This window comes from Pipistrellus kuhlii, unplaced genomic scaffold, assembly GCF_014108245.1.
Source record: "Pipistrellus kuhlii isolate mPipKuh1 unplaced genomic scaffold, mPipKuh1.p scaffold_m20_p_30, whole genome shotgun sequence".
NCBI classification, from domain to species: Eukaryota; Metazoa; Chordata; class Mammalia; order Chiroptera; family Vespertilionidae; genus Pipistrellus; species Pipistrellus kuhlii.
In genome coordinates, this window is record NW_023425530.1 from 825,357 (window position 1) to 848,746 (window position 23,390).

The 23,390-nt window shown below is 56.0% G+C and overlaps 1 protein-coding gene across 8 annotated transcripts in view; it reads right to left on the reverse strand.

The window, feature by feature from the left end:
• Positions 1–23,390, reverse strand: part of PIP5K1C (phosphatidylinositol-4-phosphate 5-kinase type 1 gamma) — a 51,175-nt gene that overhangs the window by 6,889 nt on the left and 20,896 nt on the right. For 2 of the 8 annotated variants that reach the window (XM_036459891.2, XM_036459890.2), the window contains exons 2-16: positions 19,755–19,786; positions 17,952–18,044; positions 16,632–16,762; positions 15,765–15,882; positions 15,242–15,394; positions 13,497–13,796; positions 12,174–12,379; positions 10,301–10,384; positions 9,118–9,166; positions 7,691–7,775; positions 6,523–6,684; positions 5,691–5,829; positions 5,516–5,548; positions 4,044–4,148; positions 1,948–2,071 (exon numbers count right to left, since the gene is read on the reverse strand). In XM_036459891.2, coding sequence (XP_036315784.1) covers positions 1,948–2,071; positions 4,044–4,148; positions 5,516–5,548; positions 5,691–5,829; positions 6,523–6,684; positions 7,691–7,775; positions 9,118–9,166; positions 10,301–10,384; positions 12,174–12,379; positions 13,497–13,796; positions 15,242–15,394; positions 15,765–15,882; positions 16,632–16,762; positions 17,952–18,044; positions 19,755–19,786 — 1,814 coding nt within the window. The other 6 variants (XR_004991855.2, XR_004991854.2, XR_004991857.2 and 3 more) reach the window with 6 other exon arrangements.

A 23,390-nucleotide genomic window follows, 5' to 3' on the forward strand; every position in this document is an offset into this window, starting at 1 on the left:
GGTGAATATAATAGAATCAGAGGTATGGAAGGGAAGTGGACTGATGATTCTCAGGGAATAGAGGAGTGGGGGGTGCCGGAAGAGACTGAACACAAACTGTGCACCTATGGATGAGGACAATGGGGGGTGGGGAAAGGGCAGAGGGTGGGGTGGGAACTTGGTGGAGGGGAGCAATGGAGGGGGAAAAAATGAGGAACATTTGTAATAATATAAATAATAAAGATTTATTTTAAAAAATGTAGATTCCACCATGGCAAGGCTCGCTGAGCACCAGCCATGTACCTGCTGGCCGCTGATGCTAACTTCACAGGAGATTAAGTGACATTCCTACAGGACACACACAGCAGGGACCCTGCAAAGTTGTCATTATTATTTTCCCCAAGTCCCTTCTCGGAGGAAGAGGGACGGCCAGGCCCTGAGGCTCCTGGCTGCCCCGGGCAACGGGGCAGGGGCTGGGCTTCCTGGAGGCCTGCTGTGGTCACTTACAGTCCCCGAGGAGCTCAGCGTCATGGCCCGCAGTCGGCGATGCCGGGGAGAGTAAATCCAGTACCTCCCATCCGTGAACTGGGTGGGCCAGGAGGGCAGAGGAGGCAAAGAGAGGACAGGATGAGGGGACAGGAATGCAGAATCCAGCTGAGGTCAGGAAGGTCAGGTGGGGAGGGTGCTAGGCAGGGCAGGTGAGTCAATGGCAAAGCAGTAGGAGAGTTTGGGGGTGTCAGGGTCACACTGTGGCCTCTACCTTCTCCGCTGCCCCTTGTGGCCCAGCCACCCATTCACAGGACACAGCCCAACTGCCTCACACAGGATTCGAGAGAAAGGACACAAGTTAAGCCCCCAGGGATGGGAAAAGGATGGCTTGTAGGGACATGCATACAGTGTGCCCCCTGCAGTTCCTGGCAGGGCCCTGTGACCCAGCAGCACTGGCTCAGGACAGCAGGGTGGTGGTAGTTAAGAAGCAGCGATAGCAGCAGAGGGTCAGGCCCACCCAGGCCTGGAGTTTGAGGCCAGGCGCCAGGACTAGGGCAGTGGGGCAGCCCGCAGCTCACCTTCTCTTGGGGGCAGAGATGAAAATGGAGGTTTGGGAAGAGGTCAGGCAGCTGGGCTGCAGCATCTGGCACTCTCCGTTGCACCTGGGGCCATCTGACCCCTGACCACCATCCAGGGCCAGTGGACTAGACTTTGCAGGCTCGTGGCCACCCAGTACCTACCTCACCCAGGTTCCTGGCTCATCTAATCTGTCTGCCTACAGGAGATGCAAGGGGGAGGTGACCCCAGATTTGGGAGGGAGGCCCCAGTCTCCAGGGCAAGGCCCCTTCCTGCTCTGACGAACCCCGCCTTGTTGAGGAACAGTGGAGGCCCACCTGCCCCTTCACATTTCCCTCACCCCCTTAAGGACAAGCACCCAGCCACGCCCATCACCAGGAGGAGAAGACCCACAGCATTTCCAGCACAGACCAAGGACCGGGGCCCATTGGGGCTGAGAGCGTGAGGACTAGGGTGATTCCCAGGGGTCAGGGTGGCACAGCTGGGGCCTTGGCTGTCGCCAGGCAGTGGTCAGAAGGTCTGGGGAGCAAGGCCCAGGGAAGTTTCCTGGCCTTGGGATGGCCTGGCCTGGGTATGAGGCGGGCTGCTCACATACCACGTGAGTGTGCATGTGTTCAAGAGAATACCACGTGAGTGCCGTGAGCATGTTAAGAGCAATGTAAGTGTGGTGTGCAAGAGCGTGTGCAGGTGTGTGTGTGCCTTTCAAATGTGAGTGTGTGTGTGTCCATCTGTCAGTGTGAAGTGTACAAATGCTGGAGTGTGTGCTTGTGAACATGAGTACACATGTGCATGTGTATATAGGTATGATAATGTGTGTCCATGTGTGCGGGCCTGTCAGCGAATGTGCATGTGTGAGCACATGTGGGTCGAGGGCCCTGCGATGAGAGCCCCTGGAGGACTTACAAAGTAGATGTCGGTGGCGGGCGTGTCCTCCTCATCCGAGGCCTGGCTGGCGGGCTCTGAGGCCTGGCTGGCGGTTTCGGCTTCCACCACGATGGCAGAGGCACAGGCCGGGGAAGCCTCCACCCTGGGGACAGGGAAGGCCAGACTCTCAGCGGGATCATCCTTTCCTAGCCCACTCCCCTCATCCCTCTCCCCCCTCCTCCATCAGTGTGTCACCAAGCAGACAAGTCTTAGGAAGCCAAATAAAACTGACCACCACCCAGTTTTGTCATGACCCAGGTAATAACTGGTCTACCTGGACCTCTCCCCTCCCCCAGGCACACGAACTGTCCTGGCCTTGCCACTTATTCCCCCTGGACCCTCTACAGAGAGCTGGGTGAACGTAAAGCCTCCCTTTCCTTCTCTGAGCCTAAGTTACTCATCTGTAAAGTGGGGACGTGCAGTCTGAGCACTTATGATACACAAGCCTGCTAAAGAGCCTTGTGTGAGTGAATCCACTGCGTCCCCCTTGGGAAGGGTTTGCTGCTGTTCCGTGTCACAGAGAGGAGACTGACACTGAGAGAGATGGCGAGAATCACGCCCAGGCCTCGGCGGAAGGCTATGTGATTGCTACGTAATATTCATCTCATGAATACATGACAAGCTCTAGGTGACAAGAGTATCCCTAAGTTGTTCTTCAGTCATGTTTCAGGTCAGGTTGCTTTTCTGGGCAAAGACTGAGTCATATGTTACACTGCAAGGCTTCAGCGAAAACGCACAGTGGCAGAGACTGGAAGTGCATGTGTGCACGTGTGTGTGTAAAGTAAACTCTTAATGGCAAAGAGAAGCCTGGGAATGTGGTGTAAATGCTAAGGCCTCTTAAAATAGAACAGCAAAAAAAAAAAAAAAAAAAAAAAAAAGAACAGAAATTCTAAGTTATAGAATTAACTAGACCAAACAGATGAGAAATAAGACATAAAGAAACTGAATGACAACAATTAATACACTGACAGAACAGAGGACTTTCCATTCCCCGGCAGAAAATACACATTTCTCCCATATGTCCATGGATATTAAAAAACAAACAAACAAAAAAACTAATGGTGTACTTGACATAAAGACTTTAATCTGTTTAGAAAAAAATAGCATAGGTTTTTTAAGGCCACTTTTCAACTCAAAAGTAACATTAGAGTTAAGTACTAAAAGGGCAAAAAATAAAAAAAATCCTTAGGTACCCAGGAGTGCAGACACATTCCTGAATAAACCTCAGTCCATGGTCTCTCTCCTTGAGCGCTGCTGATATCAGGGCTGGGTCACTCTCTGTGGGGGGCTGTCATGAGCACTGTGGGATACTGGGTAGCATCCCTGGCCCCCACCCACTCAATGCCAGGAGCACCCCCACTTGACAACCACAGATGTCCCCATACATTGCCCAATGTTGTCAGTGGGCAGGACCACCCCCAGGTAAGCTTCACTACCTTAGATCTAAAAGGACACCTCAAGAGAAAAATCATTAGCTATCTATACATGAGCAAACATAAAAAGGAATTGCTTCATGTCAAAACTATTGGGACAGTAAAAGCAACACTCAGAGGAAAATGCATAGCCTTAAGAGCCTCTTACTAAAGAAAAAAAAAGGAACTTAAGCACTCAACCTATGCTGAAGAAAAAAAAACAAGTGAGAAAACAAATCCGAAGTTAGAAGAAAGAAATGACTGAGTTAAAGTGCATAAAACAAGAACAAAATATGAGAGGAGGAAGGGTGACTAAGACCAAAAGTGGTCCTTTGAAGAAACTGGCCAGTCATCCTCTCACAAGTGCAGGCAAGACTAAGAGTGAGGGAAGGGAGGAGAAAAAATCGCAGACACCACCGAGGTATAATCCCTGGACTGACACAATACATGCAGCTCTGTGAGTGAAACTGCTCGTCAGCACCTCAGTTCCTGAAGCCCCATTCCCATGCCTCTGCTCCCCAGAATGTGGACTAAATTTCCCAGCCTGCCTTGCTGCCAGCTGGCCATGTGACCATGCTCAGCCAATGAGACTGGGGCAAAAGTTGAGTACAGAAACCAAGCAACAGGAGAGCATTGGGCCACATGGACCGGACGGTTACTCACCCCTCTTCCTCCTTCTTAGGGACCACTATCTCCACACTGCATGGGGGCTCCACCTGCACTGTGATCTGCTGCAGGTCCTCCTCTGCGCCTGCCTCCTCCTGGGGCCTGGAGGCAATGGGATGGCATGCTCAGTTTCCCTCCTCACCACCTCCACTTCCCAGGTGCTCCAGCTGAGCTCTGAGCAGGAGCTGATTTCAGTCCCATGAGGTCTGAGGTGCTATCTCTACGTGTCAACCCACCAGCGCCTTAAGCAGGTCTAGCTCAGGCCTAGCCCTTTTGGCTGCTATGCCCCCCTGGGGGCTTGGAGGGGACAGCAAATGACCATCCACTTGGGGTTGTCCTGGGACTCTGGCACCACAGGGGCACATGAATGACGGGCGACATGAATGTTGCCCCCATACCTGGGGTGGCTTGGAACCTGCCTATGGCTGAACTAGGGGTGGGGTGGTTTGGGGGCCCAGAGGCTGAGGCCCCAAGTGTAGGTTGATCAGAGCCTTTGGGCAGCCAGCAGGCAGCTGGACAGAGGGAGATGTACTTTTCGCTAAATGTGCTTTGTACCATGACTTTCTTTTCAACTGGCAAGAATTATCTTCTCAATAGCTAATTCTGGAGAGCAACCCCTATTTCACTCCAGTTGAGTGACAAGATCAAACAACTGGGAACTACCCAAGTATTCCCCAAGAGCAGGAACAATCTGTTAGAAGGAAGAGAACTGCCTGGCCAGTGTGGTTCAGTGGTTGAGCATCGACCTAGAAACCTTGAGGTCACAGTTAAATTCCCAATAAGGACACATGCCTGGGTTGTGGGCTTGATCCCCAGTTAGGGGGTGTGTAAGGAGCAGCTGATTGATAATGTTTCTCTCTCGTCAATGTTTCTATCTCTCTATCCCTCTTCCTCGCGCCCCCCCTCCCACACTAAAAATTAGTAAAATCATATCTTTAAAAAAAGAGAAGGAAGAGAACCAGCAAAGGCTCAGAGCAACAACCTTCATCTGGAAAGTGACAAAGCAAGGAACAGGGGCACAGAGCCACAGCTTTTGTCAAAGCAAAAGGGAGAAACAGGCCTGAGGGTATGTTTGCTTGTATATTCATAAAATGTCTCCGAGAGAGGAAAGAATATCTAGGCCGGTGCTCCCAGGGAAGGGGCTGGGCATAGAGCAGAGGCAGAATCTCACTGTGTGCACTTTTATACCTCTTAGAATGAAAAAAAAGAATTAACAGGTACAGGGGAGGGGGGCACCAGGTGGGAGTGAAACACCAAGTGACGAGATTCTGTGTGACTCTAGAGCCTGAAGATTGATGGTTAAAATACATCTGTTCCCAGGACAGAGGGCTCTGGGTGGAAATGTGGAGGGTGAGCTTGCAGGAGGGAAGGGGAGGGCGGAAACGGGGACAAAGGGGTTCTGCAGGAGGAGCTGGGCAGACTGTGGAGCCTAGAGGAGACTGGAAGGGAGGGGTAGGGTCTCGTCTTACCGGCTGTCCGGTCCGGAGGACTGTGTGCGCCGCCTTCCGAGAGAACACAGACAGGTGGAACAGATGGCACGGACAGGGAGGCCTCCCACTGCCCCACCCGCCCAGGCCCTGTGCGGGCCCCTCCTTTAGGAATGCAGGCTGCCTCTGAGCTGGCCCACCTCCTCCTCCTGCTCACCTGTACCTCGGCTGCTCTGAGGTCTCTGAGGGGGACCGCTCTGGGATGGACAGGGACGTGGAGGACAGGGTTGTGGCGATGGATGCAGTGGTGGCCTCCTCGAAAGAAGGCGGCGTGCAGGGCAGGAGGTCAGGCCGGCCTGTGGGAGGAGGCGGTGGGTTCCTGTGGGAGCCAGGCTCCCAGGGCCTGCTGCAGGGACTCGGCTCTGCTGCAGCTCCCACGGGTCACTCCAGTTTTCCCAGCACAAGGATTCCAGTACCTTCCAGCTGCTCTCAAACTGAAATCCAAACTGCCTCCCTGCAGTCCTGCCCTCCCTGCCTTCATCAACTCCCTGCCTTCACCTCCCCCCCTCGCTCACTCCGCTGCAGCCACAGGCCTCCTTACAGTTCCTCCAACCTGCCAGGCACCGTCCTGCCCCAGGACCTTTGCGCACGCAGTTCCTCCCTTGATGCTACTCCCCAGCCCCTCCCTGACTGGAATCTCTGACCCTGGTTGCTTGGAGGGACCTCCAGAACATCAGGCCCATCCCCACTGAGCATTTCCTCCTTCCGGCCTCCGTGTCCCTTCCAGGGCGGTGCTTCCTATGCTTAGTTCTCCCCGCAGGTCTTCCTGGCCTTGTCCCAGCCATTCCCTCCCCCCAGGGAGCTGCAGGTATTGAATTGGAAGGGGACCCTCCCATTCGGGCTTAGCCCAGCTTCGGGGGTCCCTTTCCTCACACGGCATTGCTATTGTTGCTCCCTGCACCCTAACTCTAAGCCCCCAGGGATGGTGTCTTTCCCCAGCAGCGGCCTCATTTCTCCTTCACAAATGTGCCCACTCCCGCTGCCGTCACCTTCGTCCTCCAGCGTGGGGTAGCTGCGGGCCCCGCGCAGGTCGTACTGTGCATCCTCCCGCTCGCAGGGGATCTGGCTGGCCGAGAAGGCCGCGGTGGGTCCCAGGGGCTTGACCGCCAACAGGGCACCACGGCCCTTCTTGGATGGTGACGACTTCAGGGCTGGGGAGGGAGAGTGGTTGATGTGCTTGGGCGGCGACAAGGCAGGGACCCACTGACCTCCATCTCTCCTCCGCATGGAAGAGTGGTGGGCACCAAGGGGCCACCACCTGTGCGCATGGCCCTCACTGTGCCAGTTCCAGCCTGTTCCTCAGGCCTGGGGCCTGGAGGCAATGGGATGACATTCCCAAGAAGCAATGCTCTTCCTGGAGAAAGCCCTGCCCTGCTTCCACCGGCTCTGCCCACAGCACAAATGGAACCTAGCGCACCCCCCTCCTCCCCCCCGGGCCCTCCAGAAACAGCAGCTGACTCAGCAGCTGCCAATGTTTATTTGAGCACTTCGGGGCCTCGCCCCTTTGGTCCCAGCCCACCATAGCTGTGGCCCAACATCAAACAAGAAAACGGAAAGCCTTGGGGACCTGGTCCCAAGCCAGGCTGTGTGGCCTGGAGGAACAACTCAGCCTCTCTTGACCTCAGCATCCTCGTCGGCAACAAGGTCATGCGAGGCAGGGAACCCCGTAACTCTGTCATCGCCCGGCCCCGTCCTCCCCTTGCTCCCGTGGAGGCCAGCGCAGCTCCCCGCACACTAGGTGCTCAGTTTTCCCGTTAGGCCGGTGACCATCGCAGTGCCCACCGAAGGCACATGTCCTCAGTGACAGAGCGAGGCTATGGGCAGCCCTGCTGAATGCTGGCGCTGGACTGGTATAAACACATGCTGCCCTCACAGCTCTGTGCTGATGGGAAACTGAGGGCTGTGATCTCTACTGGCTGGAGGTCCACACAGGCAGAATGAGGCGGAGCCAGAACCCAATGTGGACATGGGCACCAGGCCCTGTGCGGACCTGTGTGGCGCGGCTGCCTGACTACCCTGTTCTCGGGACCAAGTCCCTGGCTGAGCCCTGAGGCTGGCCAAGCAGCAGAACGAGGCCCCCTGGTTTACCGCACTCGTGCTGCCTGCTCGCCTCTCCACACCCCCGTCCCTCCTGCTCAGAAGGCCAGGGCGACTCACAGGAGTTCTTCCGAAAGACTGTGTTGCTCATGAACTTGAAGAAGCGCTCGGCGTAGAAGCTGGGCCGGTGGACAGAGACAGTGTCCTGGGGAGAGATGTGGGGGCCCGAGGGCGAGCAGGGTGTGAGCACCGTGGCTGCCTGTGTCCCGCAGGACAGCCCAGACCACTGGGGGTGGGACGGCCTCCTCTGCGGAGGGGATAGTAGGGTCGCAGCATGGGGCTTTCTGGAGGGGCCCCCGGGAATCAGGTAAGAGTGGCAGGAAGAGATGTGGAAGGCTTTTCCATGATAAACCTATCTGTATTTTTAATTTTTTGAGCCATGTGATTAATTATTCAAAGAACAAATCAAAGTAAATGGGTAAATATCTAAAGTAAGGAACCAGAGGGATTTTCTAAAGCAGGGATTGTCAGAGCATAGACCAACACCTGTTTTGTAAATAAAGTGTTTTTTTGTTGTTGTTTTTAAAATACATTTTTATTGATTTCAGAGAGGGAGATAGAGAAACATCAATGATGAGAGAGAATCATTGATTGGCTGCCTCCTGTATGCCCCACACTGGGGATTCTCTTTCATCATTGATGTTTCTATCCCTCTCTCCCTCTCCCTTCCTTTCTCTGAAATCAATTAAAAAAACAAAACAAAACAAAACAAAACAACACACACACTTTTTTTCTTTGTTTTAAAAAGAGCCTCTTGCTAGTTGGCCACCTGGATCTTCTCAATGCATACTCTGGAAGCTCCCACTTGACCCTCCACACTCTCTGAGGGTGTGGAGGATTATAGATTGGGATCTTAGCATTTTACAGACTGTAGGCACACAGTCCTTAACACTTCAGTAAGAATTGGTCTGAAAGGGGGGGCCCATAGAAGGAAAGTTATCCACCAGGGCTGGCTGTTGCCAGAGTTGGACCAGGGGTGTCAGGGCTGATGGGGTCCCACAAGTGGGCTGTGTGGCTCCCAGTGGTTGGTTCTCGCAGTTTATTATGTTTAGAATGAATCCACTGCAGGGGTTTCCACACGGGCAGTGCTCAGGAAAAATTGCATTGCAGGCTTTTCTCAAACAACAGAGATGCTCTGCTGGAGTGGGCCACATGCCCACCTGGTAACAGAAGTCAGAGCTGTGTGGTGCCCCTGGGCCACGACCCCCTCACTTTTCCAGCCAGCCTGTCCCTGGGAGGCCTTTCAAGTCAGCTGGGGGTCTCCTCCTTCAGGAAGCCTTCCAGTATGTATCCCTCACAGATGGCTCAGACCCGGACCCCTTCCCCGAGACTGCCTGGTCACAGGGCCACCTCTGCTGTGCAGCTACTCCAGGAAGGAGGGAGAGGCTCAGTTCTTTAGCACCTGTGGCTGGCCAGGGATGTGGTCACTGCACTTGTGGACTGACGGAATGAATAAGTGAGTGAGTGGGTGAATGAATGATGCTCACCCCATCGTGGACAAGTGCCTTCCAGGTGTGTTCCAGCTTCTTGATGAACCTGGCAGAGAAAAAGCACCCAGAACATCAGCCAAATCTTTGGGTCCGGGACTTCTCTCCCAGGACAATCCTGTCCCCAGAGGACCCTGGGCAATGTTAGGGGACATTTGTGGTCATCACAAATGCAGGTGCTCCTGGCTTCAAGCAGGCGAAGCAGCCCTGGTTAAAGGAAGTAAAGCTGTTGCTGCTTCAGCCAGAGGCCACCTACCCACTTTCCTGTCCCCACCTTGTCCCCTGCCCTGCCTGCCGGCAGCTCCCACTCCCGCCGATCTGGAGGAGGAGGTGGAAAGGCAGGGTGGCTGGCCCTCCGCGGCGGACAGAGTGCTAGTGCCTCCCAGAGCTTGCCTTTCCTCTTTTCCCCGGACAGACGGAGCCAGATCCTCTCTGCTGGAGTCCATGCCCTGAGCCAAGGCCTCCCGCCAGGACCCTCTAACACATCAGGGCTGGGTACAATGCCATCTCCCCCATGCAGCCTTCCTGGACTCCCCCCTCATTTGTGGGGGGAAGAAACCTTCCTTATGACACCACTACCCACACTTACTTGCTGCCATGTGCTGCCCACTCCCTCAGTCCCCACCACCACCCTCCCCCGCCCGATCCCCCGTCCCGGGCCTGGGCTGAAATCCTGGCTGGCTACTCCACAACCTGAGGGAGATGCCTACAGGAGACAAGGCCAGCCCTCCGATATGAAAACCAAACAAAGCAACAAGGGCTGTGAAAGTTGAAGAGCAGGAGCCAATTTTTACAAAGTAAGTCCTCACTTACAGGTTCTGAGACTAACGGAAACAATGTGTACAAAATCAACTTTACCATAGGCTAAATGATACAAACATGAGTTATGTTCCCAGGCATCTCAGCAATGTTATAACGCAACCATGTTGAACGAAATGATGTTGTTCAAGGACCTGCTATATTTAAAACAGAGAAGTGTGTGAAAAAATCGGCCTTGACCTGCCTCCGACATCAGAGTCCCTAGGGACGAATCTAGATTCCCGGGAATCCCTGCGTTGGACCGAATGCTCCCTTTGGGGCTGGGGAGGGCAGCCAACAGGAGCCTTCCTGAGGCTGAGAGAGCCTTGCAAGCAGACAGCACCCAGCTTCCCTGAGCAAGTGCACCCGGGGCCCAGGCACCCACCTGTAGGACTGCAGGATGTCGATGATCCCGATGTGCAGCAGCAGACGCTCCCCTCGGCCATTCACGGCGGGGATCCCCCCCATCCTGGAGAGAGAGGAGCCCAGGGCGCCATCACCCACACATCCAGGGGAGGACCAGGGACCGGCCCCGCCTGCTCAGGTCCAGGTGGGAGGGGCTGGGGCTCCAATCCTGGTCTGGGACTTGGGGAGAGAGGAGCCTGGGCGGTGTGGCTCACAGGTTGAATGTAGACATACGAACTAGGGAGTCACGGTGATTCCTGGTCAGGGCACATGCCCAGGCTGCAGGTGCAATCCTCAGTAGAAGGCATGCAGCTGACCAATGGTTCTCTCATCATTGATATTTCTATCCTTCTCTTCCTCTCAGAAATCAATACAAATATATTTAAAAAACCCACATGACCCTACAGATGGTAGCTTGGCTGGACCTTCAGCGGGGTCCCAGCACAGGGGACCTCCATCTTGGCATGGATGGAGCAGCTCTAACAGCCACTCAAATTCAAAGCTGGAGGCCTGAGGCTGCTGAGGGGGTCACAGCAAAGAGGCCCAGGTGCACACACACATACACATGCACGTACATGCAGGCACACGCACATACACACGGTGCACTTGCATGCACTCGTGTAACTTGCACACAAACACACACACACACTTGCCAATTCTGCATACATATGCACACGCACACTCCCAGGCAGGACGGCTAGGGCTCTTGGGTGCAGTCTGGGGAGTTAATTGCCTCACATAGTCTCAATCCTGAACATGCCCAGCCCAGATGGCTATGAGGTTACACGATGTAGCAGCTATCCCAAAGCCACCATAACCCAAACCCCCCCCCATCAGGCTCTGCTCACTGCACTCCATGCACCACTGAGCTCACCTGCATGCCCTGCCATCCCCTGCCAGGCCCTGTGCAGATCCTACAAACATGCCAGGAGGGTCTGAGGTCAGGGCCAGCTGTGCAGGGCCTTTGCACGTGCCACTCCCGCCCACCTTGCTCAGGCGTAGCCCTGTGCCTGGTTCCTCCTCTGCCTTCCACAGCTGGTGGCCTCCTCGAGCCTCGGCCCCACCACCAGCTGGCTGAGCACACAGGATAGCTATCTCCATCCCGCCTCTGAGCCTCTTTCCTCAGCAAAAGATGGGAGATGGCCCCTCCTCCTCAGGGCCCCGTAAGGACAGAACAGGGTAATGTAGGTTCCCGGCATGGTCAGTGCATGGCTCATGGACAATCCTGACTTATCCATAGCAGTTCTCATCTGGAGTGACTGCCCTTAGGACATCGGGACATGCCTGGGGATATCTGTGGTTCTCTCTCAGGGCAGGGGCAGGTTGGGAGGCGGAGGCTGAGTGGGTGCAGTCAGGGGAGAAGCTCCTCGCTATGACCTTGCCATTTGGCATGGCCACCTTTTATCTTTGGGGAAGCAACGCTCTCAGTCCTGCCCACTGGGGTTCTGGGTTAGGTAACTTGCTATAAAGGGACTCTCTCATCCCGTCATCCCCATACCCTGTGCCACCTTCCAACATCTGTCTGGTTGTGCTTCACACAGTGGGTCCAGCAGGAGGGAGGGGACCTCTATGTCTCCCACGTGGATGGACAATGGCCTGAATCCCCTGATCAGTGTCTGCCAAGATGGAAACACCCTGGCCACAGCCGTGCGTCATCTGTCTGACCTTCACCAGGCCTGGTGGGCAGACCGCTGTGCCTGTGTACAGACCAGGAACTGGCCACAGACAGGCTTCTGCCTGGTTTGCTTTGTCATTGCTTGCCTTCTCTGCCAACTTCCCTGCCCATGCTCACACCTGGCAAGAGGGTGTGGGTAGAGACAAGAGCCCGAAGCCCCGGCAGCTGCACCACCTACGTGTCATCCGTCTCGATGGCCTCCCCACACGCAGCCCCGCCCTGGATGGACTCCATGGCCGTGGAGTAGAGTGCCTTCTGACCGAGCGGCCGCTTCTCGTCTGTCGTGCTCTGCGCACCCTCAGCCTGCCACTCCCGCTCCTGCTGGTCGATGTTGTGCACACCCAGGAGCAGGCTGTAGTCCATGATCTTGAAGCTCTCCAGCACCTACCGAGTGTGTGGGGGGGAGAGCGTCAGGACACTGCCCTGTCCCCACACCCCTGCCCCCAAACCCGGTGGTGACTCCAAGCTGCGCAATCTGCATCTCTGTCCGTCTGTCTCCACAGCCACGCAGAGAGACCCTGTTGCTATCCCCATTTCAGACAAGGGGACCAAGGGTGGAAGGCCGGGCTGTGCAGCAGGCAGATGGCAGCAGAGCTGGGATTGGCCCCATAAGGTGGCCGAGAGTGTGGGTGTAACCCACGGCCAGACCGCCTCTTTGAACCAGGACAGAAGGTTTCCTCCCCTGAGACAGAGCAGCTGGCTCTGTGTTCCCACTTCCCTGGCGCCGTTGGGGAGCTGGGTGCTGTGGATGCAACACCCACTCCAGCCCACGGCGGAACCCAGGCACGTGACCATCAGGCTTGGGGAATGAGCCCCCGATGCCGAAAGGCCCTGAGACATCAAAGTGGTTTTCTGGTGACGCTGTGTAAAGTTTTCCACGGGGTCTGTGAGTTGGGGGCAGGGGGCTGAGGAGACAGGGACACAGAGCAGAGGACAAGAGAAGACCCAGCCCAGCCCCTGACAGCCGAGGATCTTGGCAGCGATGCCCCTGCCAGGCCTGTTTCCTCATCACTAGAGGGGGGAGTGGCCTGACCTTCCAGGCTGTGGGAAGGGTGGGGTGGGCGCAGGCAGACTGAGGTTATAATAGCTCGTGAAGACCCTGCAGAGCATCTTTATCCCTAAAAAGCACCTACTGTGGGAGAGAGCAGCATGGAGCCAGTGAGTGCTGGGTGGTGGGGCAGGACTGGGCCTGAGGTGCCCGCTAAGAGCCATGAGCATGGCGAGCTGCTTCTGTGGGTTTGGGCTGTGCGGTAGGAACAGTCTGATTCAGGACACAGGGGTGAGGGGAGCAGAGGGAGCTGGTGCTGGGCTGTGTGTCTCGGGCTCACACTGCACTAGTGTTCACCAGCATCGCCGGTTCAGAGATGGGAAAACTGAGGCTCAGAGAGGCTTGGACCACACAGGGGCGTGCGTCCCCAGGTCCCACCCTTACCCCCCGCACTGGCCAGGGCACGGAGCCTGTGGCTGCAGTGGGACTGGGCGGGGCTGGGGCCAGGCTCACCAGGCAGTCCCGCTGCAGCGTCTTGACGAGCGCGGAGAAGGTGTCGGCGTCCAGCAGGAGCCCCTCGGGCATGTCCTGGATGAAGTCCAGGTCCTTGTAGGTGGGGATGCTCTTCTCCCGCTCCTTCTTGCTGGCCCGCCGCTTGTATGTGGAGCCCTTGAGATCAAACTTGAGGTGCATCTTGACCATGCGTGGCAGGATGTTGTTCATGACCACCACACGGATGTTCTTGCCCCCGGACTGCACGCAGTACAGCCCATAGAACTTGGGCAGGAGCGTCCGTGGATTCTGGTTGAGGTTCTGAGGGGTGTGAGAGGGGAAAGTGTCGGTAGAAAGTAGCTAGGAGGCCACGCTCTGCCTGGTAGCCACTCCCACACACCCTGGCCACATACACAGCCACTCAGATCTCAGGCCAGAGGTCACCTCCTCAGGAAGCCCCCTGACCGACCACTTCCTTCCCCAGCACCCCAACTTTACACGGTCACACCAGCCAGTTTAATTCTCTGTCTCCCCATCCAAACAGAAGCTCCAGGAGGGTCTGTTTCTACAAGCCAGGTGCAGAGCATGGCCAACCCCAGAGCAGGGGCTGGCAAATTCCAATCCGAGGGCCAACGCCATCCAACTGCCTGTTTTCACACTAATGGTTTTATGTTAGTGAAGAGTTGAAAAAACATACAAGAAAAATAGCATTTTGTGACATAAAAACTTCATAAAACTCACATTTCAGTGTCCATAAATAAAGTTTTATTGACACTCGGCCTGCCGGTCCGCTTAGGCCTGCCTATAGTGGTGTTCCTGCTGCAGTGGCAGAGCTGAGCTGTAGACAGGCTGTTGGCTCACATAGCCATCTGGCTCTTTACAGAAAGTTTGCTGGTCCCTGATCTAAGGGACGCAGGGGTCCCACCAAGATCACACATGGCAGATGAGGGACACCCTAAGGTAGGGGTGTCGAACTCAATCAGAGAAGGGGCCAAAATCTAAAATCCAGCCTAAATCGCGGGCCGAATGGTTTACTGAACAGTCATAAACTGTCATTGAGATGGAAACGCAGCGGAGTGCAGTGATGACAGCGCGGTGCGGGCCACATTGCAAGGCCTGGCAGGACGGATTTGGCCCGCGGGCCTTGTGTTTGACACATGTGCCCTAAGGGGAGATGGTCACAACCTGGGCAGAGCACCCAGAAGGGTCTGTCCCCATCCCCACCAGGTCTGCACAGCAGAGCAGTGGACACTCAGGAGCCTACCTGAGCATAAGGACCCCGCTCCCAACCCTGCCCAGGGGCCTGAATGCCCTTTTGAGTCCTGAGCCATAACAGAATGGGGATGCCAAGCAGCTGGTCCTTTGAGGTGCCAGCTGGCGGCCCTGCTCCTCTTCCCCTGTGCCTCTGAGTCACCAAATGCCGAAGCACTCTGTCCCTAAGCCACCATTTCTGGACCAGGACTCAGGGACATCGGTGGGGTGGAGAATGGGAAGCCAGAGCCTGAACAGAAATTCCTGCTCACAAGTGTGGGGGGCTGCCTGGAGGGTCTCTGAGGGTGAAGCCACGAGACCCAGGAAGAACCTTGGGACCCATCTTCCAGGGCCTCAGAGCCTCTGCTCCTGTGAAAAGGAGCTGGGTGTGGAGCAGAGCTGCTGCGTGTGCCGAGAGGAAGAGGGGTAAAGGTTGAGGGAGGCAGACGGGCTGGAAGGAAGCCCGGGGCACTGCCCCCAACCTTCGGAGCCCGGCGGGAACCCATGACCCCTACCATGTAGTAGCCGGGCAGCAGTTTCTGCAGGAACTCCGCCTCTTTGTGCATCACCGTCTTAATGATGAACTCATCGTCGCTGGTGACGTAGAAGAGGGAGCCGCTGGCGCCGGGGTTGGACAGCTCGATCAGAGGCTCATTGCACAGCGAGTACTGGAAGGGGAGTGGTGAGTGGGTGGGGAGGTCCCATCTGTGATGAGCTCATAGGAGGCAGTAATGATTGCTTTGCTGGCAGGCTCTCTCCCTCCCTCCTGTGTTGAGGGAAAGGGAGCCCCAGCCTACAACCAGCAAGGAACTGAGTCCCGCCAATGACACGAGCTTGGCATTGCACCCTTCCCCAGTCTAGTGTCACATGAGACCCCAACTACTGCCCACCTCTTGATTACAACCCTGAGCAAAGAGCCCTGCTAAGCTGCACCCAATTCTTGATCCACAAAAACTGTGAGGTTACAGCCAGGTGGTGAGTTGAGCCACTGAGTCTGTGCTAACTTGTTTCAAAGCAACCACTGACTAACACACCTACCAAGTAATCATCTGGCCGGATGCCGAAGAGTTCCCGGAAGTAGCGGAAGGCGACAGGTGCATAGGTCTTGAACCTGAAGTCCTGGAAGTGGTGGGCGGGAGTAAGGTTGCTGCCTTCGCTGTGGGGGAAGGAGGGAGGAAAGCCTGTGAGGGACGGTGCCTCTAGGTGCTGTGTGGCCTTCCCTAAGTGGCTACACTGAAAGGCAAGCTGAGGCTTCCAACGGGCCCGAGCGCTGTGGCCAATCTCAGGAGACCCAGTGTCCACTCTCCCCTCCTTCCTTGACAAGAGTCCACAACGTGGCTGAGCACATGACCGCCTGTAATGAGACCACTTCCCAGCCTCTCCTGCAGCTAAGTGTGGCCAATGAGCTGTGAGTGGGCCAGAAATGATGTGTGTCATTTCCTGATTGTGCCCTCTCCTTCCTGCTGTTAGAATGCAGATGTGATGGCAGAAGCCTAAGCAGCCACCTGGGCTGCTGGTTAGAAAAGCTGCATACACTGAGGAGGATGGTGGAGCAACAAGAAGGAACCCAGGACCCACCTGACCAGCCCTGGATTGGCTATAGGTTTTTTTTGTGTGTGTGTGTTTTTGTGTGTGTGTGTGTGTGTGTGTGTGTGTGTGTGAAAGAGATAGAAAAACAAACTTCTATCTTTTTTCCCCTATTAAAAAATACCCACTATTACATCGGCTCTCTGTCTCAGCAGCAAACTAATGTCCTAATGGATACCGAGTCAGACCTCAAAGTCAAACAGACACCAGTAAAGGCTATTTGCAGCAGAGAAGGGAGCTCAGAGAATACGAGGCTGTTTTGTATGACAACCCTGTGTCTGCCGGGGAGCTGCTGGGAGGCGTGGGAGCCAGGCCTACCTGGGGAAGAAGATGCTCTCCACGACGTAGAAGTCCTGCATGAGCACGTCTCGCTCTGGCTTGGAGCTCAGGTTGCCCACAGTGTAGCCGATGCCCAGCTGGATGGCCCCCTTCAGAGTGGAAGACGTGGTCTGTGGGGAAAGGTAGCCACATTAATACCTACCCCTGGGCCAGTCCCTACCCCAGCCCTGGGCCCAGGGTCCTACTAGCATGTATTACAGATTTGCAGGTCTTAGGCAAGTCACTCGGCCTGCAAACCCACACAGCAACGAAGTGAGTTGGCCAAGACTCCAATACAATCTCTTATGACACCAAGGCCCATTTTCAATCAAGATTATAGAACATTCCAACATCTCAAAACTGCCCTGATGCAGCAGGAGTCTATCCACCATTAGGGTTGTTTGGAAGAAGGGACACAGCGTATGGAGGGACACCCAAACTTCATTTCTGTAGCCTGGGTTTCTTCTACCCACTTTCTAGGTGGTTCATATCATCATGATCAGAGAGCGACATTGGCTCTCTGTGCCTCAGTTTCTCCATCTGTAGCCAGGAACGGAGATGAGTGTGTTAGCTCACGTGAGTGGCCCGGACCAAAAGCTGCCTATGCCTAAGGAGCATTCGCTGTTTGCACTTTTCTTATCACTGTGGTTTACAGAGATGAGAGAATCATTGATCAGCTGCCTCCTGAATGCCCCTACTGGGGCTTGAGCCAGCATTCTGGACATGTGCCTTGACTGGGAATAGAACTATGACCTCCTAGTTCATAGGTCAATGCTCAACCACTGAGCCACACCAGCCAGACTGGGAGGGGGTATATTTTAGGGGAGATGGAAATATTCTAAAATTAACTGTGGTGATGACTGCACAACTCTGTGAATACTCCAGAGACCATCGAATTGTACACTTCAAAGGGGGAAATCACATGGTGCGTGTACTCTCTCCCAGCAAAGATGTGTATCGGAAAGCACAACTGAGAAAGGGAGGACTAACGGCAGTGGGCTCCAGGCTCCCTGCACACTCACGTGTCTGGGCCTGGCTCAGTGCTTCCCATTACCAGCTCACTCAGCCCTGCTTTCTGAGGGAGAAAAGGGATGATTTCCTCTATCACAGATGAGCCAGCACGGCTGGGAGCTGAGGTGACTCCTGGAACCAGGAAGGCTGTGCAGCCTGTGTAGCCTCAAAGCTAGGCTGCCTGAGATGATGACATGCAGCAGAGACCTCGCCAGGACTGAGGGGCCCATGACCTCAGTGGACACTGTGTATGTGCGTGTGGGGCAGGTGGGTCCCCTGAACTGCCGAGGCTAAGGGCAGAGGAAGAACCTTTTTGTACGTGGTTTCACCAGATGCGTCCACACCCCGATGGCCCAGCTTCCTCCCGTGACCAGGGCCCGGCTGTCCACTCATAGACGGGGCCTAGAGAAAAAAAACAGGAAGCATTAGAAGTCAGCAAGGAGGAGCCACTGAGGCCCTAACACTCCAGAAATTCTGGCAGGAGAGAAGCTTAGTCACCGTGCCCAGCTGGCGCCCAGGGCGGGCCATGTGGGTCGTGAAGGGGGAAGCTGTGTGGGCAGGATGCACACCCAGCAGGCAATACCTCACGTCCAGAAGGGCCCACAGGCAGACCAGGCCACCAGCTCCTTGAAAAAGCTGGAGGCTGGCAGCCCCGACCACCCAGGCCTAACTTTAGGGTCTTTCCCTCAGTTCTGCTGACACTGGAGCCAGGTCATTCTCTGTGGGGGATTTCCTGCGTACTTTGGGCGATTAACCAGTATCCCAGGTCCCAACCCACTCAATGCCAGGAACAACCCCAGTGTGACGAGCACAGATGTGCCCAGACATCATTCAGTGTCCCCTGGGGGCAAGCAGCCCTCTGGGCTGAAATAACTACAAACAGCACCCCCTCCTGGGAGCAGGCCCAACCCCTGAAGCTCTAGGGGAAGCTGTGGCAGGTGTGACACTGGCCATCCCAACCCATTTGCGTGAAAGCTACGGGCCCTCATATGTGACATCATCACAAGAGGAGGACCGTGGAAAGGGCAATGGGAGCCTGGAGGGACACAGAAGCCAGGTTAGAATGAGGGGCCAAGGCCAGCCAGCAGACAGGAGCTGAGTGACTCTCTGGTGGCTCCACCTGTCACTGACATTTAAGAAGTACCTACTATGTACCTACCACCATTCAAAACCCTCACACAGTCCTTCCGGGCACCAGCCCAGCCGGCACTGCCCCACATTAGTTCCAGGCAGCCCTCAAATGGCCTCCACCAGCCATCGCTCCTCAGCTTGGCTCCTTGTGTTCTGCACATTGGCCACTAGGGGGCGGGACTCCGTCAGGAACCTTGTGTTGCTGCCCCTGCCTCACACCTCTCACTGGCTCCCTATTGCCCTTGGAGCCCCTAGGCCCACCCATCTCCCCCCCACCCCCCACTGTCCTGCGATTTCAGTGCACTGCAGGGCCCCAGCAAGTGGACAATGCCCTCCTTAGAAGGACTCACATAGTGACTGGCATCAGGGAGTGACACCTGGGCTGCTCCTCCTGTAAAATGGGGCTCAGACACGCCCCCGGGACACCTTCTGGAGTGACAGGAAACTAACCGCAGGGGGGACCCCCTGTACCACCCTCGCTGAGGACAGGCCCAGGGCCAGGCCAGCATGGCGGCACACAAGCCTGAGAGCGGCTGTCACAGGGAAAGCTCTCCGGGAACATGGCTGGGAGGTGGAGACAGTGGCTCGCAGCGTGGAGAACGAAAAGGACCTGTGCTCCCACGTGGCCGCTCAGGGACACTACACTGAAGGTGCTGCTAGCAGGCACTGGTCAGGCACCAACCTCCAGGCGAGATCCTCAGGGACTGGTACTTGCCCAACTTCCCTCCCACCTCTCTGGCCTCCCCTCTCCCTTTCCCTCACTGGCCCAGGGCTGAGTTCTTGGGCCTCGTCCCTCCCCCACCTGAACCCCTTCCAGAACTCCCCGTGCTGGCAGGTGGGTGGGATTTTCACCCCTCTCACACCTGCCATCATTTGGGCCCCCGAGAGGTAGAGTGGGGTGCCCGAGGCCACAGAGCAGAACACAAGCAGGGCTGATGCTTCTGTGGAGGAGGCAGTCGGGATAGGACCACAGACACTCACCTCCGCCAGGGCCGTCTTTTTCTGGGCCAAACCTGAGGAAGAGAAGGGAGACTTCAGACAGGCAGCAGGGAGTCCAAACCACAGGGCCCACCACCAACCTGGCCCTGCCCGTGCAGGGGCTCCGGGGGGCTCGGGCCTCTGTCACCACGCTCCCGCTCTGACACACAGGCCCTGCGGCCTCACTGGGTACTGTGTTCCTAGGGAGGACCACAGAACCCCTCGTGGGAAAGGGGAGCACAGAGACAGGACACACTGAGATGGCGGGATGACTGGGGGCTGGGTACCCCCCAGGCAGGAACAGCAGGAGAGACCACCCCCAACTCTGACCCACCATTTACCCCAAAGAGATCGGGCCCTTATTGGAAAGAACTAAGGAACTGTATTTACAAAGTGCCACCTTCCTCTGCTGGCAGGAGCAGGGCTTACCCAGGGGACAGCTGCGTCACAAAGAAATCAGGGGAGCGGAGGGTTGAGGTCGGGATGATGCTGTGGGGAGGGCCCAGGGCACTGGAAGCCATGGTCAGTAAGCAGTGGCTGGGGCCCCAGGAAAGGCAATGCTGCCAGCTCTACTGGCCGTCCAGGGAGCCAGCTACGGAAAGCCAGCCAAGGACTGGTTACCACAGCTTCCAGGAGCGCCTCCCCGGCCTAAGAACGCTCACAGGGAGAAGGCAGGCAATTTTCCTCCTTCACGACCAGCCCCTCAACTCCGGTTCCCAGGAGGGAGGCCTCAGGCCCGCCACTGACTCTGAGCCCTGTCCTCACCAGGAACGTGGCTTCTGCTGAAGATCATCTGTTCACTGAGGGTGGTCAGCAGATACGCCCCCTCCCCACAACAGGTGCCCACATGCTGATCCCAGAATGGGCTTTGCAGGCAGAACTGAGGTAAGGCCCCTGGGATGGGGATGACCCCAGATCCCCGGTGGGCAGTGTCATCACAGGGTCCTTGTATAGGCAGGCAGGAGGGGCAGAGCGAATGGTGGAAGAGGCTGCGTTGCTGGCTGTGAAGATGGAGGAAGGGGCCACGAACAAGGATGTGACGCCTATAGAAGCTAGAAAAGGCCAGAAATGGTTCTTCCTGTAGCCTCAGGAAGGAAGCAGCCCTACCCATACCTGGATTTAGCTCAGTGAGATCCATGTCAAACTCCTGACCCCAGAATAAATGTGTGTGGTTTTAAGGCAAGATTGCAGTGATTTGTTTCAGCTGCAACAGGAAACTCACTCACTAGGTGTCACCTGGGAGGGGAGCAAGTGATGACCAGGACAGCCTGGCCACTGCTCTCGGGGGAAGATTAGCAGAGATCTTGGGCTTTGACCCTGAGGGAGGGTGGGTGTCCTGGAAGGCTGTGGTCCCAGGCGCCCTCTGGTGGCTGCAGAGGATGACAGAATGTGGGTGGGGTGAGGGGTTAGGGCAGGAGCCAGGGACCAAGCAGAGCAAGAGGACTGCCTGGTCTAGGTGGGAGCTGAGGGGTGGACCACGGTGGAGGCTCAGGAGCGGGGAGAAATGAGCGGATTCTGGAGTGATCTAAAGTTAGGACAGACAGGCTGAACTCACTGGAGGTGGAGTGAAGAGGCAAGGAGACAGAAATGACTAAGGATTTTGACTGGAGCAATTAACAGAAGGAAGGAGCCGCCAGCTGCCAGGGGGATGGGCAGGAGCAGGTTTGGGGGGGTGGACAGGCGCATTGTGGATGTGTTGAGCCCTCATGTGGAGACATCTAGGGGCAGCTGGACCCCGAGTCTGTAGCTCAGGGGAGCCCTGGCTGGAGAAGGCCTGTGGGTGTCATCAGGGTGCGGACAGAGCTGGAACTCTGACAGTGGACCAGGCAGCCTGGGGTCAGGAAGGAAGAGAGGGAGACCAAAGGGGTCCTCAGAGAGAGGCAGGCCCAGGTAAGAGCTCAGGGGTCAATCTTACCCAGCGGAGGAGGAACCTTCTCTGTTCCAATCAGTGACGGTTGCACATTGTAAAGGTACAAAAAATGCTGAACTGTATGCTTGAAAGTGTGAATTTTATCGATTATGAATTCTCTCTCAATTAAAATAAATATGAAGCAAACCCAAGCTGACATAGGTGCAACCAGGCAGCAGGGGTGGACTCGTGTCCTCTTTTAGCCATGACCACCACCCCAGTCACACCCTGAGTGCCCACCAGTGTATGTGGGGTGCTGAGACACCCTAGGACATGGTCCAGATGGGGAAACTGAGTCTGGGGGGGGGGGCAAATGGCTGAGACTAAGTTCATAGCCACAGGATCCATCAAAGGGGACTCTGGGCTGGGGGACAAAGCCAACATTCTGAGTCACTACCCAGGGCCTCAGACAGGGCAGCTGGACTAAGATACGTCACTTAGATGGGAGTCAGGCCAGACCCTTGGTGCCAACTCCAGATGTCTGAGACTCCCCACCCGGGTATCCTGGCCCCAGGGACGAACCTGGGCTTTGGCACATCCTGAGGCTCTGCCGGTGGCAAGCGGGGGCAGAAGATGCTGGAAAGCTGACAATATTTTTATTGGATGCCCAACAGCAGAACAATTAATGGTTTGCGTTTGGGATGTGGCGAGGGAAGAGGAGAGAAGGCAGGAAGCCAGTGGTGGACCAGGGTGGAACATTCTAGACCTCATGTGGGGGCCCCTGGACCCAGAGCCCACCCAGTGGTGACCACCTGAGTCTTCTGCAGCTCCAGGTCCTTCGTCCCAGGGCTGCCAAAGTAGGTCCCACACCGAGGTCCTGGCTCCTCCACAAATCATACTCCCATGTCCTCCTGCCTTCCCGTCCACGGTGTCTGAATTCTGTGGGGGGCGGTGCAAGGAATGGACACACACCCCCCTCAGGGCACTGGCACCATGCCATTCCTTCTGCCCAAAACAAGCCTTCGCCAGGTCTCCCCAATGCCAGCCCTTGGCCTTCAGGTCTCAGCCCAGCCTCCCCTCAGAGCGGCACCTCGTCACCTCCGGGTGCTGCTCCTCAGCCCACACTCCCGTTCTGCCATCTGCATGTCCCCACCCGCTCTCAGAATTCCTTTTCTGAACCTCACCATCTGCCCCTCACAGCGTGATGCCTGAGGGCAGTGACCCTGTAACTCACGGCCGCCACAATCTTCAGAAGAGGGGCGATGCTCAGGGGTGAGTCTGCTGCAAGAGGTCACGCAGCTGCAGGGGGTGGTGTCACTCCACTGGTTGGTCAGGCTGGGATGGCAGAGACCACACACAGATGTGGTCCTCCCAGACCAAGGCGGGACCAATTATCTTCTGAATGAGCCACCCCACTTTTTTCAAGTAATTAATTTTTAAAACTAACCCGAGGAGGGAAAGAGTCTGACACGTAAAGCTGGGAGAACAGCCCCTATGCAGCCCCTACCTCAGGCCAAGACCTACCCAAGGCACAACTGTGCTGCCTACAGGTCTGGCCCAGCCACTAGCAGACACCTATGAAGGCTTGTTGACTTCTGATGGACAAGGGACAGACAGATCGAGGGACAGAAACAATTCTCCCCGCTCTGCACACACAAGCCTCAGCAGGAACTGCTTCACACACACACACACACACACACTTTATCCAGAGCCCACGTATGTGTGTGTGTGTGTGTGAGTGTATACACACAAACATTTAATTGATCAGAGAGGAAGGGAGAGGGGGAGAA